General features: G+C 30.7%; 1 protein-coding gene across 2 annotated transcripts; it reads left to right on the forward strand.

The window, feature by feature from the left end:
* The first annotated feature begins 3,197 nt into the window (after window positions 1–3,197).
* Window positions 3,198–21,872, forward strand: LOC122518087 (diuretic hormone 44). Of its 2 annotated transcripts, XM_043636766.1 has the most exons (4): window positions 3,198–3,741; window positions 18,634–18,825; window positions 21,015–21,338; window positions 21,569–21,872. In XM_043636766.1, the coding sequence occupies exons 2-4, from the start codon at window positions 18,685–18,687 to the stop codon at window positions 21,593–21,595; spliced, it is 492 nt and encodes a 163-aa protein (XP_043492701.1). In that variant the 5' UTR covers window positions 3,198–3,741; window positions 18,634–18,684; the 3' UTR covers window positions 21,596–21,872. The 2 variants fall into 2 exon arrangements, with proteins under 2 accessions (XP_043492701.1, XP_043492702.1); XM_043636767.1 differs by lacking the exons at window positions 3,198–3,741; window positions 18,634–18,825 and adding an exon at window positions 18,973–18,995.
* Window positions 21,873–22,604: the final 732 nt, after the last annotated feature.

Raw genomic sequence — 22,604 nt, forward strand, 5'->3', positions numbered from 1 at the left:
TATTGAACTATTGAGTTATTTCCGAAAGATTCGACAATAAGTTCGAACTTTTCGAATGTAGCTCTTTAGTCATTTTTATTCTATGTATTATTTTTTGCTCGTCATTAATTTGTAATTGTAATTGGAGATGATGGATCATTCCATCTCCTCGTCCAAAAGATGCATAAGTTTTAGTTAGTTAGTCAAAAATATTAAAATTCTCGTATTATTAAATTTTGAAGTTTGATTAACGTTCAGTAAATATTACAGTCATTTCTTTTTTCTTATTTCGTCTTTAAAATTATTTTTTTTATGCGATTGTATTTTATTAAATTTTTATTTTTCTTTTGCGCATAACGTAGTTTAAAGTATTTTTTAATAATTAATAGCTATCATTTTTTTTATTAGTAACTTATTATAATATTTGTACTTTTCCTGTTTCTTATATAATTAAATTTTTTAATGTAAAATCACGCGGTTAAATTTAATTTTATTTTACAAAGAATAAATAGAGATTAGATAAAATTAAATAAGGAATTCATATGAAAAGTGCATCAGTGAATTGGACCACTTATATGTTAGGCTATTGTGTGACTCGATTCTATGATTAATATAGTTTTCTTTTGTTCTAGGTGATCATCGTTGGATTTAACAACGAACCTTTTTGATTTTGTTCCATTTGAACTCCTTAAATGACTGTATCTTAATTATATACGTATTATATAAATGCATTTCTGAAGGCACACACATAAATATAAAATATAAAATTTATTATCAAAAATAACTTTTAATAAGTAATAGTAAAATAACTAATTAGTATTTGTTTCAGCTCTACAACCTCGATGGATCTATCTTCTTCTGGTAATAGTAATAGTAAGTTTTATTTTCGTATGGTTATAGTATCATTAACAAACGCGGTATTTAATTGCAAACATATGTAAAGAAAAAATCATATATTATTCTTATGTTCTATATGGGAGATAGGAAAAAATTTGAATAGGTAATTCATAGGATAGAAATTTGTAAAATATACAAAATATCTAATATCAGGTAAACAGGTTTTTTAATCTGTAGGAAGTGTGTTTAATCAGCAACGTTTCTGAGCAACGTACCACAAACGCTGGTGGAAATTAATTTAATAACTAGAACACGGGACGCGTTGTTTTTCAATATGAACGTTTCCTTCCAATTTTGATTAACATTGCACAAATGGATGCAATTTCGGTGCTCGCACAGATGTCGTAGTTTCTTTTATCGTAATAAACGTCATCATGGACTCCGACGAAAACCAAGTCACCGACAATTTATTGTGAAACGAATGATCGAGCGCGAAGTAAAAACGAATATGCCAATCAATTCATCGTTTTTTTTATTCGGATTCTTCTGAGCATGTTCAAAATAATTAAATTGCTTTAAACAAAATAAAACTATTTTCTTCTTATTAGAAAAAAAGAAAAATATATTTCATACGTAAATTTTATCTTGAATATTAGCTTTAATATTATTAAAAGAAACAACAAAAATTATTCAAGTATTCGAATCGGATTATGTTTAATTAATAGTTAGGATAAAAATATTGATTTATATAGGCATAATTTACAGAAGATGTTTCTCATATATATTTTTTATTTAGGATACTTTCGATTTCAAAAATCATCACGAATCATTTCGATCCCTATATCTTATGGGTTTCTTGAAACCCGTATGAGATAAGGAAGATATAGAAAATTGAATATCTACCGATGATTACGAGAAAACACTAAAGTTACGCGACACTCGATATTAGAATTGAATCCGAATAAAAAAAATTGAAGAATGAAATAATAAAAAAATTAAATCCAAGCATATTAGACTGTACAATTAAAAAAATTCATTAATAATAGATCTCGTATACATAAATTAACGACTTTAATCAATTGTTTAATACCATAAAAAGAAAAACAAAATAAAAAAAAGAAGCATAGAAACGACTGAATAAAACTACGAATATTTTTATATTCCCTTATCGATTCGAATAAAAATATTGATCATCGTTGATGACGAAAAGACAAGAATGTGAATAAAAGTATTAGATCGATGTGACAGTTTATTTTGTTTTATTTTTCCTTCCCATCGTCATATGATCCAAAGCACAGATGTGACTTAATTTAATCGGCCATTTAATCGGTAGTTGGCACGGGTCGGTGGTCACTTCCGCTTCAACTGGGTCAACCTTCCAGCACACAGTGTGCTCGTCCTTTGAACGTTTCCCTGTAGGAATTCTCCAAGGGAAGGAAACTCCTTATCTTCGAAGCTTCGAGTATGATTTTGATGTTACAGCGAGTAGATATATGTTTTGCTATTAATTATTTATCTTGGTAATAGTTCGTATATCAAAACATCACAATAACGTGCAATCCAATCCGTCTAATTATCTCAAATGAAATAAAAATAAAAGTAAAATAAAAAAAGAAATTCGTGTATCGTAATATTGTAATATCGCAGTAGCACGAATACAATTCATGCAAAAAAAATATTATTATTCGAAAGAGAAAATTCATGTATCGAAGCATGAAAATCGAGTCAATGAGAAATATTGAAGATTTAGTATCAAATAAAAAAGAAAAAAAAAATAGGAACTGGCCAAGAAAAGAACGAAAGAAGAAAATCGGAGGTTCCCTAAAAAAAACTATAAAAAGTTGACCTAACGTATTTTCCAAACTTATCCTATATCACCCTTCGTACCTTGAAGTAACGACGAAATGAGTTCTATGGGACGATGATGGTGATCTGTCGACGATGCGATTCTAAATTTGTCGTCACTCAATGAAAATCTCAAAAGAGTAGGCGTGAGATAAAAAGAGAGAGAGTGAGAGAGAGAGAGAGAAAGAGATAGGGATCTATGTGTACATATCTAGTGGGCAGAATAAGAGTAAGTGAGAGAAAGTGAGAGAGAGAGTGAGAGACCTGTATGGGTACATATCAAGTAGGCAGAATAAAAGTAAGAGAAAAAAAGAAAGAGAGAGAGACGGAAGGTAAGGTAAGGTGTGAAAGTGACGTTTTGTAGGGTCAAGGGAGGTCCTAGAGGGAATGACAGAGAGAATAGTCGAGGCGTGTATCGAAAGATAGGCGTTCTAAAGAGAGAGTGAACGAGTAAGAGAGAAAAAAAGAGAGAGAGAGAGAGACAGAAGAGCTGTGTCGCGTCAACTCGAGTTTCCCGACTATAAAAGCTCTCCCCCAGGGCCGTCGACGTTACACGTCGTTAGTACTCCGAACGGTGAGGAACTCCGGCGACGTGCCACCTGTTAAAGCTGCCCCCCTTTCACCCCCCACTTTATAATCTTTGACAAAACTCGAAGAAAATAATACGAAAGGCTGATACATTATCTTTTTTTTTTCAATTCTTTTTCTCTCAATCCGTTCGTCTATTTATTATCTGGGAAGACACCTACTTATCTTTATCTTCATTTTATCTAACAATTTTCGGTGATATTATCCATTATTCGTCGTCCCGTTTCGAACTGTAAAGTTCGAAGTGGAGAACGCGAAAGACGTGTGTCAGAGTTGATCGAAGAATAAATAAATATAAAAAAAAGTAGAAGAAGGAAAGGATTTAAAAGAGTATTGGGATTGAGGAAATCCTTTTGAATTGAAATTCTGGAAAATCTGGTTCTTCTTTTACCCCTCGGTCTATTCTGAAAGCTACTACAAAGGAAAGAAAAGAAGGTCTCTTTCACTTTCCGAGGAAAGTTAAAAAAAAGGGAATTGGACGTTCATCGACAAGTGAGTAAAGTGTCTTAATCCTATTCTTCTTATCCTTTTTATGTTCATTTCCGTGAACAAATCGGAGTATTATTTATTTGTCCAAAAATGTATTTTAAAATCTATCAAAATTCAAATAGTTCGATGAATTTTCTCGTTAATCGTTAGAATTGTTAGGTGAATCATTCGTCGCGATTAGAATCCAAAATACGAGCACGTGCGATTCTCAAATAATCGGATTTTTTTAATACGGTTGAAGTCAAATTTTCTCACTCGTGCGAATTAATAACAATTATTCGCGAATTTCTAATCTCAGTTCTCCGTATCTCGAATTCTTGAAATAATTCTAGTCTAATCAATGAGACAACGTGACTAACCTATGTATCTAATTTTCATCGGTTCCTCCAAGATTCCTCTATCCCCTTAATCTCCACCCCTCTTTTGGTCGATTATGCGAAGATAGGGGATTGTAATTAACCATAAAATCGTTTATTCGTTTGACGTAACACGCTTCTTGATAATAAAATTAGATTCTCAACGTTTTTCTCTCTCTCTCTCTCTCCTCATCTCGTTTTCTCTTTCTTACTTACGTGTTTTAAGACGGATAACTTTAATTTGTAAAAAAAAAAAAAATAAGATAAAAAAGAAAATGTATTTATTCATATCAAGTTTAATCCAATTAGTTAAAAAAAAACAACGTCTCGATGTTTTCGTTAATGAATGCGTTGTCATCTCGCATAAGCGTATTAATAACGCTGGCATTAACCCTAAAGCATCGTGAATTATATCAGAAACCCGCAGGCTTCTTTAGAGAGTGCTCGTGGTAATCATATCGCTTAAAACTTCTCGGTTAGTGTTGTCATCGGGATTGTTCATCATCATCAACAACCTACACACCAATAAAACAATTTACATTTTCTCTTTCCCATCGCATACATTTCCAACCCTAATTATACGTTCATTAAATCAGGGTTACGGGCTAAACAATTTTTAATTGAAAAATTTAGAAACTTCGAAAAAATGCTAATTAGGTTAACGGTAAAGTGTAGGAAAATCGTTTGTGAAAACAGGATAGAAAGAAAAAAAAAAAAGATAAAAGATAGAGGATAAAAAAAAAAGATAACGTTTATCATGCACGTATCGTCCTAAACCAATTGGATTCGGATTTGTGGGACTTTTCTACTCAAGATTATGACTCCCTATGGAAGTATTATGTATATTGGAGCTTTCTCTCCCTTTTTGTTTCTTCCTTTCTTGTTGTTTGTCCCTTTTATACATTCTATACATCGTGCAGTGATTTATCCCACGATCCCTGTTACGTTCTGTTTCATCCGGTGACGTCTCGCTACAACTTTTCATCGAATCGATTATTTTACATTGAAAGGTATGCACCTATACAAATACGTCATACCTTTTCGTAGTACCTTAAACATCGTTACGCGACTCGGGTTAGTTATTCGTATTCAAACGACTATCCTAGATCTTTTTCGATATTTCCAAACAATACAAATCATAATAGGAAGAATAGTATAACGATAAAAATAATTAATTATTTCGCATTGTCGGTTAAAAGTATCTTAAAATTACATTGCAAAAAATAATCTCACGCAACGAGCATTTCGATTTCGAGGAAAATGATAGGAAAAAAAAGTTAGATGAAGAAAAGGAAGAAAATAAGGTGAAAGATTGGACGGAAACAATTTGCGGGAAGGGAGGAAGAAAAAAATGGTATGGGAAAAGTTTTCTGGAGAAATGAAAGGCTCTATTAACGCGAAATTTCTTTCGAGATTTAAAACTCGACGAATGTCGATTAGGTATGTATATGTATTATGCGAGCAAATACAGACGATCATCATCGACGTTTTAGAATAGAACTTTCCTCTCTCTCTCTCTCTCTCTCTCGAGTTTCGAGTGTTCGTCGATCGATTTTCTATCGTCAAAGGCGGGAACGAATCTGTCAAAGATAAGTAGACACAGGAACGATTGTTCCACCTTTCACAATGAGCCTATACTTAACTATTATGCAAGTCGGTATAACAAAATCAAAGTTATTGTTAGTTATTCATCTACTAGTATTTTAGTTTCACTATTACATATACTCTTTCTCTCTCTCTCATACATACACACACACAGATACTTTCCCTCCCTCTCATAATCTCTCTTACTTTCTCTCTTTCTTTCATTTTCCCCATTGTCTCTCTCATTCATTTTCTCTCTTTCTATCTCTCAATCTCTCATTGCCTCTCTCACTCATTCACACTCATTTTCTCTCCCTCTTTCTCACACCGTCCGACTGCATCTTTCTTCGTCTTTTAATTTCGATCCCTATTTCTCTCTCTTTCTCTTTCTTTCTTTCTATCTTTAAAATCTCATCGTACCATCTTTCTCTCACGAAATGAATCTTTTTACCTTTACTACCTTCTTTTAATTCTAATTTTTCATTTTTTTTTATCTTCCAAGTATCATCATCCTCTTTTTATCTCATACTACTTTCGTATAGATTATTATTACTTTATTTTATTTTTTCTTTCACGCATTAATAAGTTTAAAAAATCGTATCTACCCGACAAATGTTTATTTCATTCTTTCGTGCGAACTTCAAAGACATATTAAATCTCACGTTGAAAAATACTTTATCAATTTTTACGGGTATGTAACTATTTTGTTATTCATATTTCTTTTTTGTTTATTTATTTATCTCACTATGTTCCATAGAATGAGATCAGTCGAAGTGAAAAGAAAGATATTATAATAATTGTTGCAAAGGAAAAGTTTGGAAAATTTGACGAAAGGTAGTAAAACGAAGAAGTAAAAAAAAAAAGAAAAACCGCGCGATTAAAAAATATGAAAAAATCTGTAAATTCGGATTACCTTGTTCCTAATCTAATTGGTCATCAATTGTAAACCGGTGCGGGTCTCTCGTAATATATAAGAATTTTATTTTTTCCCACGTGGTCTGTGGACGACCTTGCTTGATACCAAAATATGTCTTACGATGCAAGGAGAGACAGAAAAAGAATCCGTGCTGGCGATAAAACGGTGATAAAATGTAAAATTAGCATTTAACAATTAAAAAGAAAAGGAATGAAAGAGAGTAGTGCGTTCGTTCGCGCACCGACAAAAGAAAGAAAGAAAGAGAAAGATAGAAAATGTTATCGTATTGGAACCGTGGCGCCAGAAATGAACTGAAATCGCTATCAGACGTCGTTCATCTTTCTGAACACGTTTTATGTTTCTTTTCACGCAACCCAGACGCAACATTTCGTCTCATCATGCAACGACCATGATCCCGATAAAGAAAGACTTCGACGGGAGGACAGAAAGAACGCGTTATTCTAACTTCTCTATCTTTCTTTTTCTTTCTAAATCCATTTTTTTCTCTATATTTCGGCCGCTTGGACGTCAAGTGTGTTTACGCGTGTACGTGTGTATTTTGAAAATGTGATTATTTTGATTTGTTTTATCTGCCAACAATTTTTGGGGTAAGTGTCGTCGGATTAGAATTTTATATCGGTTTCATTAAATTCTCCTAATTTCATTCAAATAAATTATATATTTATTTATCGATTTGTCTGGCAACTTTCTTTCGGATAAATCTGATCGATTAGAATAATTCTGTGATCTTATTAATGGTTCAGAACAAAACCAATACGGTTAAGTCAATTTTTCTTATTAATTTTGTAATTATTAAAAGATTTACTCGTTGCTTCTTTAATTGCTATAAAGTGAGTACTAAAGTTTTTAAAGATGTTACCGTTGTTTCAATTAATAATACTTACGTTTTTATTTGCACATCTTGTACGTACGACAGGATGTGCAGGCTACTGCATTTTTCCAAGAATTAGCATAATGCAACAAACATAAATTATAGTCTTTCTTTTTTTTCTTTTTCTTTCATAGGACACGTAAAATCTCTTATTACCCTTTAAAAGAAAATTCTTTTTCCCTTGGCAGATAAAACATCTAACCTTCTAACCGACGAGATAAAAGTTTATCGTTTGTCTTAAGAAAATGTTAAAGAATTGCTTCGGAACGTCCACAAATCTGACCAACAGCTCACTTTTTCTCGTTAACGTTTTACAACCCCTTCTATGTTACTTTCCATTCACATACTCATTTATCTTTAGTATTTTCGCATTTTATTTTATTCTCTCTTCCTATTACGATTAATTTTTAATCCCTTTTTCACGAGGAATTTATTTTTCCCTAGTGACATTTTAGTGACACTTTATTTAGTTAATAAAACGTAACAAGTATAGATTTACGCGTGTATATGTGCTTAGAAATTTCTAAATATAATAAAATTCGATCAAAAATAACTGAAGACAAAATAATTCGTAATAAAAATATACTTTGTCAATAGTTAAATGTTACACAAGTTTCGTATAGAATTATTTTTATTCTAATTTTTCGTACGAATCACGAATATCTTTGTATGCAATTTTTCCACTTGTCGGATGAGTTTGACGATAGCTCGTCACCGAAATTCAATTCAATTGAAACTAATAAAATAATAGAACGCGTAACGTGCGACGTGTCATGTAAAATTTGTTAATCAACATGTGTATAATGGATATCGTAGAAAAAAAGAAAAAGAAAAAGTTTGATAATCGAGTTTAAACGAACGTAATAAAATCCTTTTAAAATTTAATTAAAATTTCGAGTCTTCGGGTAAATCGAAAAAAAAATGTCGACAGATTTACTACAATTCAAGAGTATCGATTTTAGACTGAATCCATACGTGTAACTAAGAGCGAAAAAATAATATTTGCAAGTTCGTTAAACGGAGAAAAATTAAATAAAATAAAAACATTGATTAGAAGATAAATAACAAACTGCGTAAACGTGCTTAAAATCGATAAAAAAAATAAGGGAAATGTCGAATATCGATCGTAATAAATTGTTACATACAATGAAATAATTTCATTTCTATTAAAATCGAATCAAAACGGGATAGGAAAAGGAATGAAAAATATTTGGAAAAAAAAATTGTATACTCAATTTTGAATCTATTGAGATTAAATCGATTTGATCGAGTTTTATAAAAGTTGACCGATATAAACTATCATCGTACGATTCATTGAAGGTTCGATTCATCGGACCTTCTCAAAGGATCGAACTAAGCACATAAAGAACAGAACCTGTTGACGGCACACGTTTCCTTAGCTTTCAAAGGTATTCAACCGTGCGTACCTCCTCGGAGATTTTCAACGGTATACTGCAGCTACGATTATACTTTGTTAACCCTTTTTTTCTTTTTTATTTTCCTTTTTTTTTGACCTACTAAATAATAAAATAATTTATCAGGCTTGATAAAAAAATATTTAAAAAAAAAAAAAGGAGAACAACAATAGGAAGAGAGATCTCTTACATATTTTTTCACTCGTAACTTTCTACGTGAATCAATTTATTAGAAACATTTCTTTTTATTTTTATTTTTGCAGAAATATCATTAATCGCATTTATCGATACCAAACATTATTCTAAACTTCAAAATCATTTTGCATTCTAACAGCAGATACTTCGGACGTGATTTAGAACTTTCTTGTGTTTCGATTTGTCGAGTAGTTTTTCATTTTGTCATGGTATCGTTTAAAAAATATCTTAAATTCGAGAAATATGACAAAATATTCTTTCATTTATCATTGAATAAAACGAAATTAATTTCTAAAGAAAGAATATGTATAATTTATCTTTGTAATTAAAATCACATGTTCTGTCCCATCTGGCAATAATAATAACAATAATAACGATGACATCTTCGAACGGTGCATAATAATATGTCAGAGAAACAACAATTAAAACCGCAGAAATAGAAAGCAAAAGCATCGGGTTAATTATTCGAGATCCTTTTAATAATATTCCACGATTAATATCAAATACTCCTCTGTATACTATAATCAATTTATTATCATCATCATTCTTGTAAAACGTATATATATATACAATCATAAGGCGAACAAATATTCACGAAAGGGTATGCATATCCAAAACGGTAAACGTAACGCGTTTAGTACGATTTTTAATTAGATTTAAATATACCCTGTCCGTGGTAAACCCCGTATACAGTAAATGACATTTGCATGAATATTAATAATAGAATATAACATAATTTAATATCAAACGAATAAGGATCTAATGAAATAATCAATTTCAATAAGACCAATTTGAAATCGAAGATATCTGATCATTCACATTGTTCACTTTATCACTTTATCATCTTTTTTTTATTTTTTTTTTTTGGTATATAAATTTTGTATAGATCCACCGGAACGTAAAATTGTCGAGTTTTTCTCGCAAACCGTGTGAAAACTATCCGGAAATCCGGAATTGTGTGTTTCCGGTCTATCGGATGAACAAAAATCACTGTAAACGTATTTCCCATCCCCATCCTCTCATTGTTACCATCATCTATCTATCTATCTATCTATCTATCCATCAATTTTTATCCTCCTTTTAATTCAATTTTTGTTCAAATCCATCCCCTTTTTATCTCCTACCTTTTATCCTTTATTTTATTTTATTTTATTTTATTTTTTTAGCATTTCATATTTTTTTTCTTTTTATTATATTTAATTTTATTACGAATAAAAATGCATTGAAAAGTATTACGATGAAATGACGTTCACGTCTATATAGTATACTGTGCGTAACTTTACTGGAAACGAGTTGAATTCGCAAGAGAATGTCATTGAAATGCTGCAGAGACGTTGATACACGTAAATGTATTCGTCGACGTATCTATTTACATGTATTGAGACGTTATACGATCATTAGTGGCTGCATCACGTAACGCTAATGTAAAAAAAAAATCATCTTAGCAACAAAATCGTATCATTTGTATACGGGCAATTATAAATTTATTTTCCTATAATGAGAGAGATACAATTAAATCATTTTATTTTCCAATTTGATTCTTCATTATTGTAATTATTCAAAGATATATCGTTTATACACAGAACCATTTTCGTAATCAGTGATTCGTGCACGTAATCATCGATTCGTACAAATATTTACGTATAATTTAATTTCGTAATTTAAAACTTAATCGTGTGACGAACTTTTTTTTTTATCTCCAATAATTTTTTTTGTTATTTAATTTTATTACGCGCGCGTATCATCCTTTATCTATTATTAGATAAGTTGTGTTGTCGTTGTGTCGCGTTGTTGCAACTAAAAAAGTGAGAAGATATAACGAAAGAGATAGATTGATATGATAGAAATTTCATTCTTTTGCAAGTATAATAACATCAGCTACCCCGGTAGAGCTTCTCTACGATGCATGATTTCGGAAGAAACGTGATAGTAATAATATACCAGTAGTAGTAGTAGTAGTAGTAGTAGAGGTAATATAGAAGGATAGTGGTGGAGGTCGTGCACTAATGCGAAGCTACGCAAGTGACCTGGTTTTTTTAAAAACGTTCGAACCAGCAACGCGGTTGAAAGAAGAAAAAAAAAAATACCGTGAAAGATATTCTACCCTTATCCAGTTATCGCGCTTTTTTTTTCTTCCTTTTTTTTTTCGCGAATTTTTTTTCATCCGTAAACATCGAAAAGTTGTCATACAATTCGATAATAAAATATTATCAATTATAAAAATTGTACGAAATCAAAATCGATCTCGGACAAATAATTATTTTCTAATATATGTAAAAAAAATACGAAGAGATGCGTTTTATTTTTTTATCGCAAGAAATAAAAAGAACGTTCTATCTCTCTCTTTCGTTCAAATGAAATAAAGTCACGTGCTGCGAATGAACAACACAACGAAAGAGGGCGTAAAGTAACGCGCCGAAATTAAATCTTGAGAGATTGAAGTTAAAGTCGGATCGGCCTTGCCAAATGAGTTCAGCTTTAAACTCGTAAGCCAAATCTCAAGAAACGAACGTAGAAAAAGCATTTTCAATAGTACTTCTCTGTGTGTGTGTGTGTATTCTTTCTAATGCAAATCCTTGCTCATACGATTTGGTTATAAATTACGTTTCATCTTTTTTATCCGAATGATTTTATTGCAAAAATTGGTTTATTTTCGAATTATTTATCTCTAGTATATTCCCTATTAAAGTTAAAACACAGTAGAGAGTTGTATGTAATGAGTTAGATAATATGTTAAATTAGTAATTTAATATTAAATCGTAGCTTAATAGCATTGGCGTCATTTGACGGACAACTATTCGTTCGTTTAATTCCACGTAATCTCGATTTAAATCTAAAATTAGAACATTCGTAATTTTTTTGCAAAACAATTAAAAACAATAATTATTTCGACGAAATAATATAAAGATAAGATTATGAAGATCTTGAATATGCAAATTTAATATGACGTAAGAATTTATAATCGAAAAATTGTCTCTTTTCTGAAGATCCCATAGAATAATACAAAATGAACCCTTCAGGATTGTCAGGTTGTCGGTTGATGAGGGAAGTCAGTTGAAATAAACGCATAAGATTGACGTTTATATATCGGAAGATATCGTCTGCATCATTTCGAATGGAAAACGGCGAGAATCCAACAAGTGCCCGCGTTTTATTCCGTTGCTCATCTTGAATATGAATAAACACCGCCATTTTTATGAAAGTTTGTACGCTACATTGAACCGTTAGGGCGACTCGTTCTTACTATGTCTGTCACGTCATGCAAATTCAATTCTAATGTTTTCAAATAATATCGCAGAAGAAACAAAATGAACGAATAAAAATCGTAACGTAATAATAAAGTGAAACTGCAACACGTTTCTCTGCACACTTGGTCATTTACTACGCCAATGTTGTTGCTTATCTCTAAATGGGGGATTATTTTTTTGAACCAACTAATCATAATTTGTCCAATTTTGAAGAATATTCTACGAAAGTCACTTTGTATTAAATTCGTCATCAGAAATGTTTCAAAAGGGCCAAACATTTTTTTCCCCATTCGTCAAATCGTACTAATGAAAGAATAATAATAATCATCATTTATTTTTTTTTCTCCGATGTCCTAGTCTATTAATAAAGTTTCTCAGTTAAAAGTTAAAAGCGTTTAACAAAGCTTACCGAATTTATTGTCCCACGCTTAAAGCGTGGGAGAAAAGAAAAAAAAAGTCAGTGAGCGTGCATAAATGCGAACGAAGGGATTTCATTTTCTTCCTCTTCCTCTTCCTCGTCTATCATCCCTCTCTCTTTCTCTCCCTCTCTCTTTTATACGCGATAACACACGCATTCTCGAAGAGTTAAAACGTGGATCAACGTGAATCCATCTGATATCGCACTCTTTTCTCTCGGATAAATGAGAATTTCATTTCTCCAGGCTTGAGAGTCATCTTCTTCCTTGAAAACGAAGTCAAATTCGAATCTACAAAATCTTATTATTCATTCTATTCGTTTATTTGTTTCCTGCATTAATAAGCTTTACATTTGTCTTATTTTTTTCTTCGATTCTATTCAAATTTCTCAGTTTTATCGTTTTTTACGAACACGAATTTGATTTGTTTTTTAAAAATACTCTACCACTCGCGAGAAAATAAATTTATGTATTAATTTTTATAGCCCCCTTGTTTGTCGAATAAGTGCAGAGAAATTTATAAAAATAATTAATTTTTTAAATAAATAATTAATAATAAAATAATTAATTTATTAAAATATTATAAAATAATGCAAAATAATAACGGTTAAATATAATATTTTTTCTATTTTTTTTTTATCTTCGTTTCTTTTTTTATTATTCGTTCATGCTCCAGATGATAAAAATTATTGAACGTAAAATATAGCTCGAGGGGAGGACCCAAAGAAATAAAAACCAAAATACAAAGAACGCGGTCTTACTCGAAATTCGCTGATAAAAAAAAGGACAAAAGAAAAACAATTGTTTCGTTATCCGATAGAAACGAGAAACACCCTTCGGCCCTTATCCAAAAATTATCTTTGACAAAACTCTTAGAGATATTTTATTTGTTAGACATGGTATATCGTAAAATTGAGTGACATAAGAAACCTAAAAAGATTATTACGCGTCGTTGAGTTTGTTTGCCGATATCATCGAATTCCATGGGGGAATCAAGAAATTCTGAGATAAACGAGGGAAACAACACAGAAGGGGAAGATCTTCGAAGTATTAGGTTGTCCCATAAATTCTTTCCGCACCATGCCACGTATGATTTCGAACCGGTTATGTTTGTAATTATGCAGGCTTAAGGTAAAAGCCCCCTCGGTTGGCCAGTTAAGCCGTTTTCTTTTTTAGAAAAATTATATTCATTCAATAAAATAACTTACATCTAAACTAATGGTTTAACCTGTAAGCTTGAGCTTTCAGCTTTGAATAAAAATAAAGAAAAGACAAATTATTCATAAATATTTTAATAATAAATTAAAAAAAACATAGATTTGCAATGTCCCTATTTTTAGCCAACTTTCTCCCTCTTTTGGCCACGCATGTCCCCTCATTTGGCCATGTTTCCTATTTAAAATAAATAATTAATTAATAACTAATTTATTAAATAAATCAAAATTGAATAATTCAAAACTCGTGTAGAAAGAAATTAATTACTCATTAGTATTAAAAAAACTAGTTGAATACTTTATGTACAAATATATATAACCTCAAAGCGAATAGCCATAAGTTGGCTAATGATAAAAACAGAGGCAATAATACTGTCTCCATGCTTGGCCACCATATTTTTAATGGAGAATAATTAAAAATCACTTAATTTTCAATTTTTATAATAATTTTAAGCTATGTTAATTGCAGAAAAAAAAAATATTTTGGTTGCTATTGTCAAAAATGAAATATATAGGTTAATAAAAATCACAGTATCCTTACCTTACTTAACAAGAAACCATCCAAAAACAGAAGTCTTGCACAACTTTATTTTTGTTCGTTTTTAAATATATTTTTAAAATAATCCGAATTACTTTCAATGATATTTTAAAATTAGAATTTTTTTTTTTTAAAAACTGTCACCATGTGCACATCAGCATATGATTTATAATCACTGTTGTGGCATAAAGTGGCCAATAGAGGGGGCCTGGCCAACCGAGGGGGCTTTTACCTTATATTTTGTCCGTTTATGACATAGATTTCAGTCGTCTTACAGCTCTTTCGAGATACATTTCCTTGGTGACAACATTTCTTTTCAAATCTTTTTCCAAAAAGCCAAAAGAAGCATTTGCGGTATTTCCACCATACGATCTCCATTACTCACCCACGACTCTTCATCCTCTCTCTCTAAATGAAAACTTTTCACAAGCTCATTTGTCAATCCAGTTGCAACTCACTTTTATCAAAAGCACATCGATCTTTGTCGCGATAAACGCGGAACACGCCAATGTATAAACTAATATTTATATATGTGCCATTTTTTAACATATTTTCTTGTATTTTCTTTCTTCTTTTTCGATATAATCAAATTTCAATATGTTCTCTATCGATACACGACTATTTTTCTTCTCTTTCAAAGTTCTATTATATATATTGTCGTCGTAAAAATACAATATGATGTATTCTTATAAAAAAGAAAAAAAAATAAAATACAAATTATTTAAACCGCGACCCTCTTCTACGATTATTTTAACCCTTTACGTGCCCGCGTAAATTTAAAGTCGCGTACTCCGATAAATGAATTTATTTTTCTAATTTAAAATTATTTTTAATACTCCATAGACGACGCGGGTTGGTTTTTTAAAAGCCATCGGTATGTTTGAATAACTATATTTATTTTTAATTTGAAGTTGTATAATTAATAATATAAACTATTAAAAAATATTCTACAGAGATCCCCCGAAAGAGGAGTACCAGTGAATTTTTTGTCAGAGTTTTTTTTTTATTAAATAACAATAACATTGAAAATCTACGTTGCCGATGATGAATTAAATCTTATTTTCTTTGGAGGAAAAAAGAATCAAACGATAAATGGGTTAACGAAAGATTCGTAAGATCGTTTAAATCATTCTCGATTCCTTATCTTTCGGTTATTTAAACCGCGAAACAATTTTGATCGCACTCCAAGGATAAAAAAAAATGTTAGGGAAGAACCGATGACCAAAAAACAAAGCAAAAAAGGATCCTAGTTGCATTTAAACGTTGACACCCGTTGCGTCTGACTCGACAACGATTAATCTACTGCTGCGTCTGCACGTGCATTGACGATTGATCGATCTATCAAACCTTTTCATCGATCTTTTTTACGTCCAATATTAATAAACATTATAATAGAACGTCGTCTTTTATAAAAGTGTATCAATAGAGAATTGACAAATACAATGCAATACAATTAACATTGTGGATTGCAAATTTCAATTGCATAATCTTTCTGATATATGATCTTCTTCAAATGTTATTATTTATTAATATTAATAAAACAATTCACCACGAGATCGGCATCGTACCAACAAAAGAACGATTATCGAATAGGATACAAATAATAATTAATATTAATTAAATTGCATTCAATATGAATTATTACAAACGATATTATCAGCAATTTCATGTATGAGGTTAACTCATTTCCGTTGCTATTATGGTGAGAATATTGGATTGGCAACTAAGTGATTGTGGATTTGTTGGTTGCCAACTAAGTGAGTGTGTGGTCATTTTAAAAAAAATTTATTGAAAATACAGGACCCCGGGGACCTGTTTTTATATTTTTATATTTTTCCTCCTTCTTCTTCTTCTTCTTATTCTTCTTTCCTCGAATCTCTTCTAACTTTTCCTATACTTTTTGATCTTTTTATTATTTTTCTTCTTATTCTTCTCGCACGAATAAAAATATTAATTAGATTTAATTTGATTATTCGAGTAAAATTGAATGTTTCTTCCTACACGCGTTCTTATTTTTTTGGATCCATGTTTCATCCATTGGCAAAAATTTCGTTGATAATAATACATCGCGATTAAGTCGAGAAACGAAATGAAAATCGTGGAAATAATCCTAAGTGCGGATGGAGTTAGTATAATAATCGGTTCGAGAGAGTTCATTTCCATAATCCACGAGAATCCACTGAAAGGCATTGCTAAGAATTTAATTGACGCAAAAGACACTTCCCATCTTTGGGAAAAAATGTTGTAAAAAGTAGTTTGATTTGCATAGAGAACGAATTTCGTTTAATTATCAAGTAGCAACGATAATATAATACGACACGTTTGCTTATCCTCATACATATGTGATTACAAATTTGTATATGTTTTATGTGTTGCGTAGGAATCGAATGCATTCTCGTATATTTTTACTTGCATCAATCAATTTTTATACATATTTCTATTTCTATTTTTATGCGTGTCATCGTTTATGTTTTCTTTCTTTTTTTCTTTCGTTTCATTTAGAAATGCAAAATCGTGTTAATCCGAATAACGAAAATTCTCGTTTACAATTGCAATAATAGATAAATCGATGAAAACGTATTAACGATGATTCTACGATTTTCTTATCTTCTCGTAACACGCGTGAGATAGTGGCATCAATTTTCCATTAGAAATATATTTTTGTATAAGACCTCCAGCAAAGTCCGATTAGTTAGTTCATTTCGAAATCTCATCGGAGACGCATCTTCCTCCTTCGAATAATCATATATATATATATAATTCGAATTATTATATATTATAATAATCTAATGTAGCGCTGTACGCATAAATGAACGTTTATTGTAAAACAAAAAGAACAAAAATAATAAAACGCATCAGAATTTTTATCGAGTACGCGTTGAACCTGTAAGTAAATCAAAATAATATAAATGTGTTATCTCTTAATTATTGTAAAACATGAAATAAAAAAGTAATAAAAAAACAAAAAGCCGACAAATCTCGATCAAAGTGTCATTCGATATCAATTTTATCAGTTCATTCGATTATAAAATTTCTTTAACATGTTGGTGGGTGGGTTGTTATCGTTTAACATTATCTCGATGTGTGATAATTTAACAACAATAACTTACGCAAAATTACAATGTAAAACTTGTCAATTAATATAAGTTTAAGAATAGATTCCGTACATCAGTCTGGTATGAATCACTGTCTCAATTTATCGGACTCGATTAAAAAGTTAAGAAAAAAAAGAAAGACAAAAATAACATAAATCACTGAGAAAAATAAATCAACGTTGATCATAACGTTTCATTGACTACGACCTCACTACGATGAAAGGCTTTTCTCGATAATAAACTATCGATTGTTCGATTGTATCAGTTATAATACGGAAGATAAGAATGCAATTGATTTTGGGGGGGGGGGGTTTTGAAAATTCGATAAGAAACAACAAAAATTTAGAAATCCTTTCGTTTAAGAATAATTCTCTTTTTAAATTATTTCTCTTAAAAGAATATCATTTTTCTTGTCTGATAAAATTAAAATAGACAGGTAACGAGAGAGAGAGAGAGAGGGGGGGGGGAAATGTAAAAGAAAATAAATAAATAAAAGAAGCTCTTTACGTTGCCATTATTTATTTGATATCTTCGCACGCCAGTCTGCCATTTAATTTCAAAACCATTCTCTCTTTTTAATCATTCCCTTTCCGCTACTAATTATGATTACAAACAAAGTACGGATCTAAAATAAAAGAATGACTGTATAGCAATTAAAAGAACTATAAAGACTATACTCGTACTATCGATTAAATGATTAGTCCATTTCAAAGAGGACAGGAGTGAGGAGTGTGGGCTAACTCTGAAAAAAAAAAAAGAAATAAAAAAAGAGGTACAGATACAAATAAATAAATAAATAAATAAATAAATAATTCCAGAGATGATCTACGAGGAAGAGTTGAAAAGTTTCGAGCCTCGAAAAGTAACTTTTAAATAAACAAAAAAATACGAAATAGTACGACCCCCCACCCCCCCACCTCCCCACTCTGATTCTCAACGTTATTTTCTCTCCTCTTATGTGCGTTCTCTCTCGATTTAAATATATTTTTAATATAATACATTTTATTATTATATTTGTTTTTCTAGATAAACTTTGTAGATAAATATTTTCGATCTATATTCCGTGAACGTACAAGGATGATCCCGATAACTATCATCCTAGTAACATCGGCATTGATTACTATGACGCATTCTGCGCCAGTTGAACATCTTCAAAAGGAAAACGGGGATCTTCCCGAAGTACTTTGGTTAATTAATCAACAAATGCCAGAATTGGAGGTGAGTTTAAGTATAATTAAAAATGAACAAAAAATGTATTATAGAAATATAGAATAGAAAAGAGAGTAAAAAATATTCTAAACCAAAATTATTTAATAATATAATGATAAGATTATAATTAATCAGAATTAATAAGAAATATAATTAATCAACAAATGCCAGAATTGGAGGTGAGTTTAAGTATAATTAAAAATGAAATAAAAATGTATTATATATGTATAGAATAGAAAGAGAGTAAAAAATATTCTAAGCTAAAATTATTTAATAATATAATGATAAGATATAAAGAAATATTGCATATACGTAAACATTGATAAAGGGTATGGATAACAAAATTGTATTACTATGATAAAAATAATTTGATTACTAAAGTATTCGTATAAAAATGATCGATAAGAGAGATATCAAATAATAGCCGTAACATTGCACAAACGTGGAACAATGAAAAGTCTATTTATATATTTTAAATGCAAATATATATATACGTATATGTATAGTTTCTAGATAAATTTCTATTCGCTTTATAATAAAACACAGTCTAGGTGAGTTTACGAGTTTACATTATGAATTGTGTTATTGAACGACCAATCGACAAGCCAACTCATCTTTATCTTCTATATCCATCTCTCTCTCTCTTACTTTCATTTTCATTTAAATGTATTGCATCAGTCAATGCAAATAATAGCTTGGTTTTAAACAATATTATAAAGTTTAGAGTACCTACAGATCTCTCTCATTTTCAATAATGGCATAAAGTATCTTACATTCAAAATTACAATTCCCCATTGAACGTTAAAATAAAGATTTACCCCTTAAAAAACACATTAAAAACACATTCGAAATATAAAATAATCGCGATGCGAGAAATTTTTTCGAGGGATTTGGAATATTAAAAGAAAAAGTATTTGGGCTAATTTTTCCTCAACAATTTCTCTCTTACGTCGTGTAAGAGGCATGACAAAAGAAAAAAAAAAAAAAGAAACGAGTATAATAAGAAAGTGGTAGAAGTAAAATTTAAAGCACGTGAGTTAGGCGGCTCTTTGAAAAGGAACCGCGCGCATTTTCTTTCAAATTACTGCAACATTTGTTTATTTTTAAACTCGCATTCCTGTATCATCCCTCTGAAGATTAAAAAGAAAGAAAAAATATGTTTGTAGGTAAAAAACGCAAAGAAGATAATAAGAAATAGACGCATATTAAAATCTTTCTACCGTGTAAATTGAAGTTAAGAAAAATAATTGACGATTGTGATCTCACCGGAAATCATCAGATTGTAATTTTAATTTTAAACGATAAAAGAATACAAAATCGGATTATAGTTTAAAAGAGTTAATAAAGCTACCCTCTGTGGGTTAACTTTTGATACGAAAAAGATATTATGAAAGGTAGAGAGAGAGAGAGGTGTTAGTTTGAGAAAGATAAAGATAAAAAAAAGGACAGATTAGTATAAAAGAGAGAAGGAAATACTCGATCGGTAACTCGAAGAAATTTTTCTTTTTCATCAATTTTGTTCGTTTGTTTCTTTAGTTTGTGTTCTATCTCTCACCCATTCACCCTTTTTTCTTTTCTTTTTTCTTTGGTCCTTCTTTTTGTCTTTTCTTTTTCGGCAAGTCAAAATAAAGTGCTCGTAAAAGGGATGAAAACGAAAGAACGAACAATATCATTCCTCCTCCTAGCTATGCGAGAAAAGGTTTCACAACAAATGAGAAAGGTCTCATAAAAGGCGTGCCATTATCATGATTGAAAGAAAAAATAAAAAAAGGGAGAAGGGGATGATGGGGGTTGTTGGGGTGGTAGAAGGAAGAAGAAAAAAAAAAGGAGAGAAATGCGCGCGTATTTCGATTTCGCGAGAACTTACTTTTGACGAATTATTTCCAAATTGATATTCGATCTTTTTCTTTTCTTTTCTTTTCTATTTTTTTCTTTTTTTTTATATTAACGCTAAACCACCTACCATGTGAGATCGAATGACACGCGACCTGTAATTTGTTAAGACAATGAATACACATTATTTATTTCTAAATGAAATAAATCAAATATAGCAAAATATTTTCTTCTTTTTTCTTATCCCAAGTTGGCTAACAGATCTTATTTCATATATATTTTCTTTTTTACGTAGGTATACGTAAAGTGTCGATAGGTTTACTGTTATAATACTTACTTTTGACGATTGTATGATTTACTTGCAGAGGGAAATGTACGATTCCAGCAACGATCCCGGTCCGACGACGATACTCAGAACGAAAAGAATCGGTTCGTTGTCGATCGTTAACAATCTCGATGTTCTTAGAGAAAGAATACTTTTGGAATTAGCTCGTAGGAAAGCTATGCAAGATCAACGACAAATCGATGCGAACAGATTGATGCTTGATAAAATTGGTAAAAGATCATTACCACCAGTTTACGAGGATTACTCGTCATCTTCTCATCCTCGTAACTTGGAAAGGATCTACAATTGGGTTGGGGAAAGTGGATCGATTGTTGGAGATCGTCATAGTGATCAAGAACGCAGGGTTTGTTCTTATTCTTTATTACATTCTTTTATTCTTGAAAATAATCAATTTATTTTAATAAGATCACACCCATCTATAAAAAAATAAAACATAAACATAAATGCTTATATACTATTTAAATATTATATATTTTCAAACGTCCTTTTTTGATTTTTTCGTAAATCAATTGTCAATGACATTCGATCTTTCAAATAATCGATTATACTAATTGATGATTTTTATGCTTATAGGTAGCAAGCAACGAACTCCTCTGGTAGTAACCTAAACGCGAAAATCAATTGAAGAAGAAACCTATCAAATTCTAGATTTGGCATTCTCGCTTTTACAAATTTTAACGAGCCGCATTATTTCCCCTTTGACCTCCCCTCCAGCCCTTATTAAAAAATTCTTCTTCTTATAGAAAAGCAAGCTTTTACCGATCACGTTTATCCGTCTCGTGCGTTTCTCAGGTTCTAAATATAATCAGCTATTTATTGGTCAGCGTGGCAATCGAAGAAAATGAATGACGAAATAATGGAGAATGGAGGAGAAAAAGAAAAAAAAGAAGCACCTTAAAAAATATCAGGATTATAGTAATATGTAACCGTAATTAGCTATAGCAAAGTCAATTTTTAAGGACGACTCGTTTAATTCGCGAATCAATGTCGTCTGAACGAAACAGTATTATACTTTGTGATCTATTTCATTAATAATTATTAATTAGATTATTTAATCATTTTTTTTTTGTTATATAATCTTTTTTAGATAACACGCGTCATATTGTTGTTTTTTAATTATTTTTTTATTTGTTTGTTTGTTTTTTTTTTTATTTATTTCTTTCTCACTCACGGCTAAACGAAACAACATAATTTCGTTTCTATGTTAAACTTAGAGTTCGATTTATAATTTAAAGTCAAAACTTATTAAACTTTTTCACCGAACAATCTCACCTTTTAATCGAACAAATATTTTCTTATAGACTTTATATCGTGTTCTCATTTACTACGATAAACTCATCGACATGCTACACGTTTAGTGTCGTTAAACTGATTTAGAATTACGCCCATATTGAAATGTTTTAGTTAAATTTCAGTGACCAATCACAGTTTCGGAGGAATAGAATTTCTTCATACCCCCTTGCAATGTGCATCATTCATTATTTATTTATTCGCGTATATATATGTATAATATTTATACTAGTCTCGTAAGATATTTGCGTTTAGATTTTCTTCGCGTTAATGATCTCATGTCAAAGAACTTCTGTATTCTTTTTTAAACTGTTTTACG

Source organism: Polistes fuscatus, unplaced genomic scaffold (genome assembly GCF_010416935.1).
Source record: "Polistes fuscatus isolate 324 unplaced genomic scaffold, CU_Pfus_HIC Scaffold23, whole genome shotgun sequence".
NCBI lineage: Eukaryota > Metazoa > Arthropoda > Insecta > Hymenoptera > Vespidae > Polistes > Polistes fuscatus.

Coding starts and splice junctions, on each gene's coding strand:
- LOC122518087 (XM_043636766.1), top strand. CDS start 18,685: ATGATCCCGATAACTATCATCCTAGTAACATCGGCATTGATTACTATG. Junction 18,826..21,014: donor AACAAATGCCAGAATTGGAG/GTGAGTTTAAGT, acceptor ATTTACTTGCAG/AGGGAAATGTACGATTCCAG. Junction 21,339..21,568: donor ATAGTGATCAAGAACGCAGG/GTTTGTTCTTAT, acceptor TTATGCTTATAG/GTAGCAAGCAACGAACTCCT.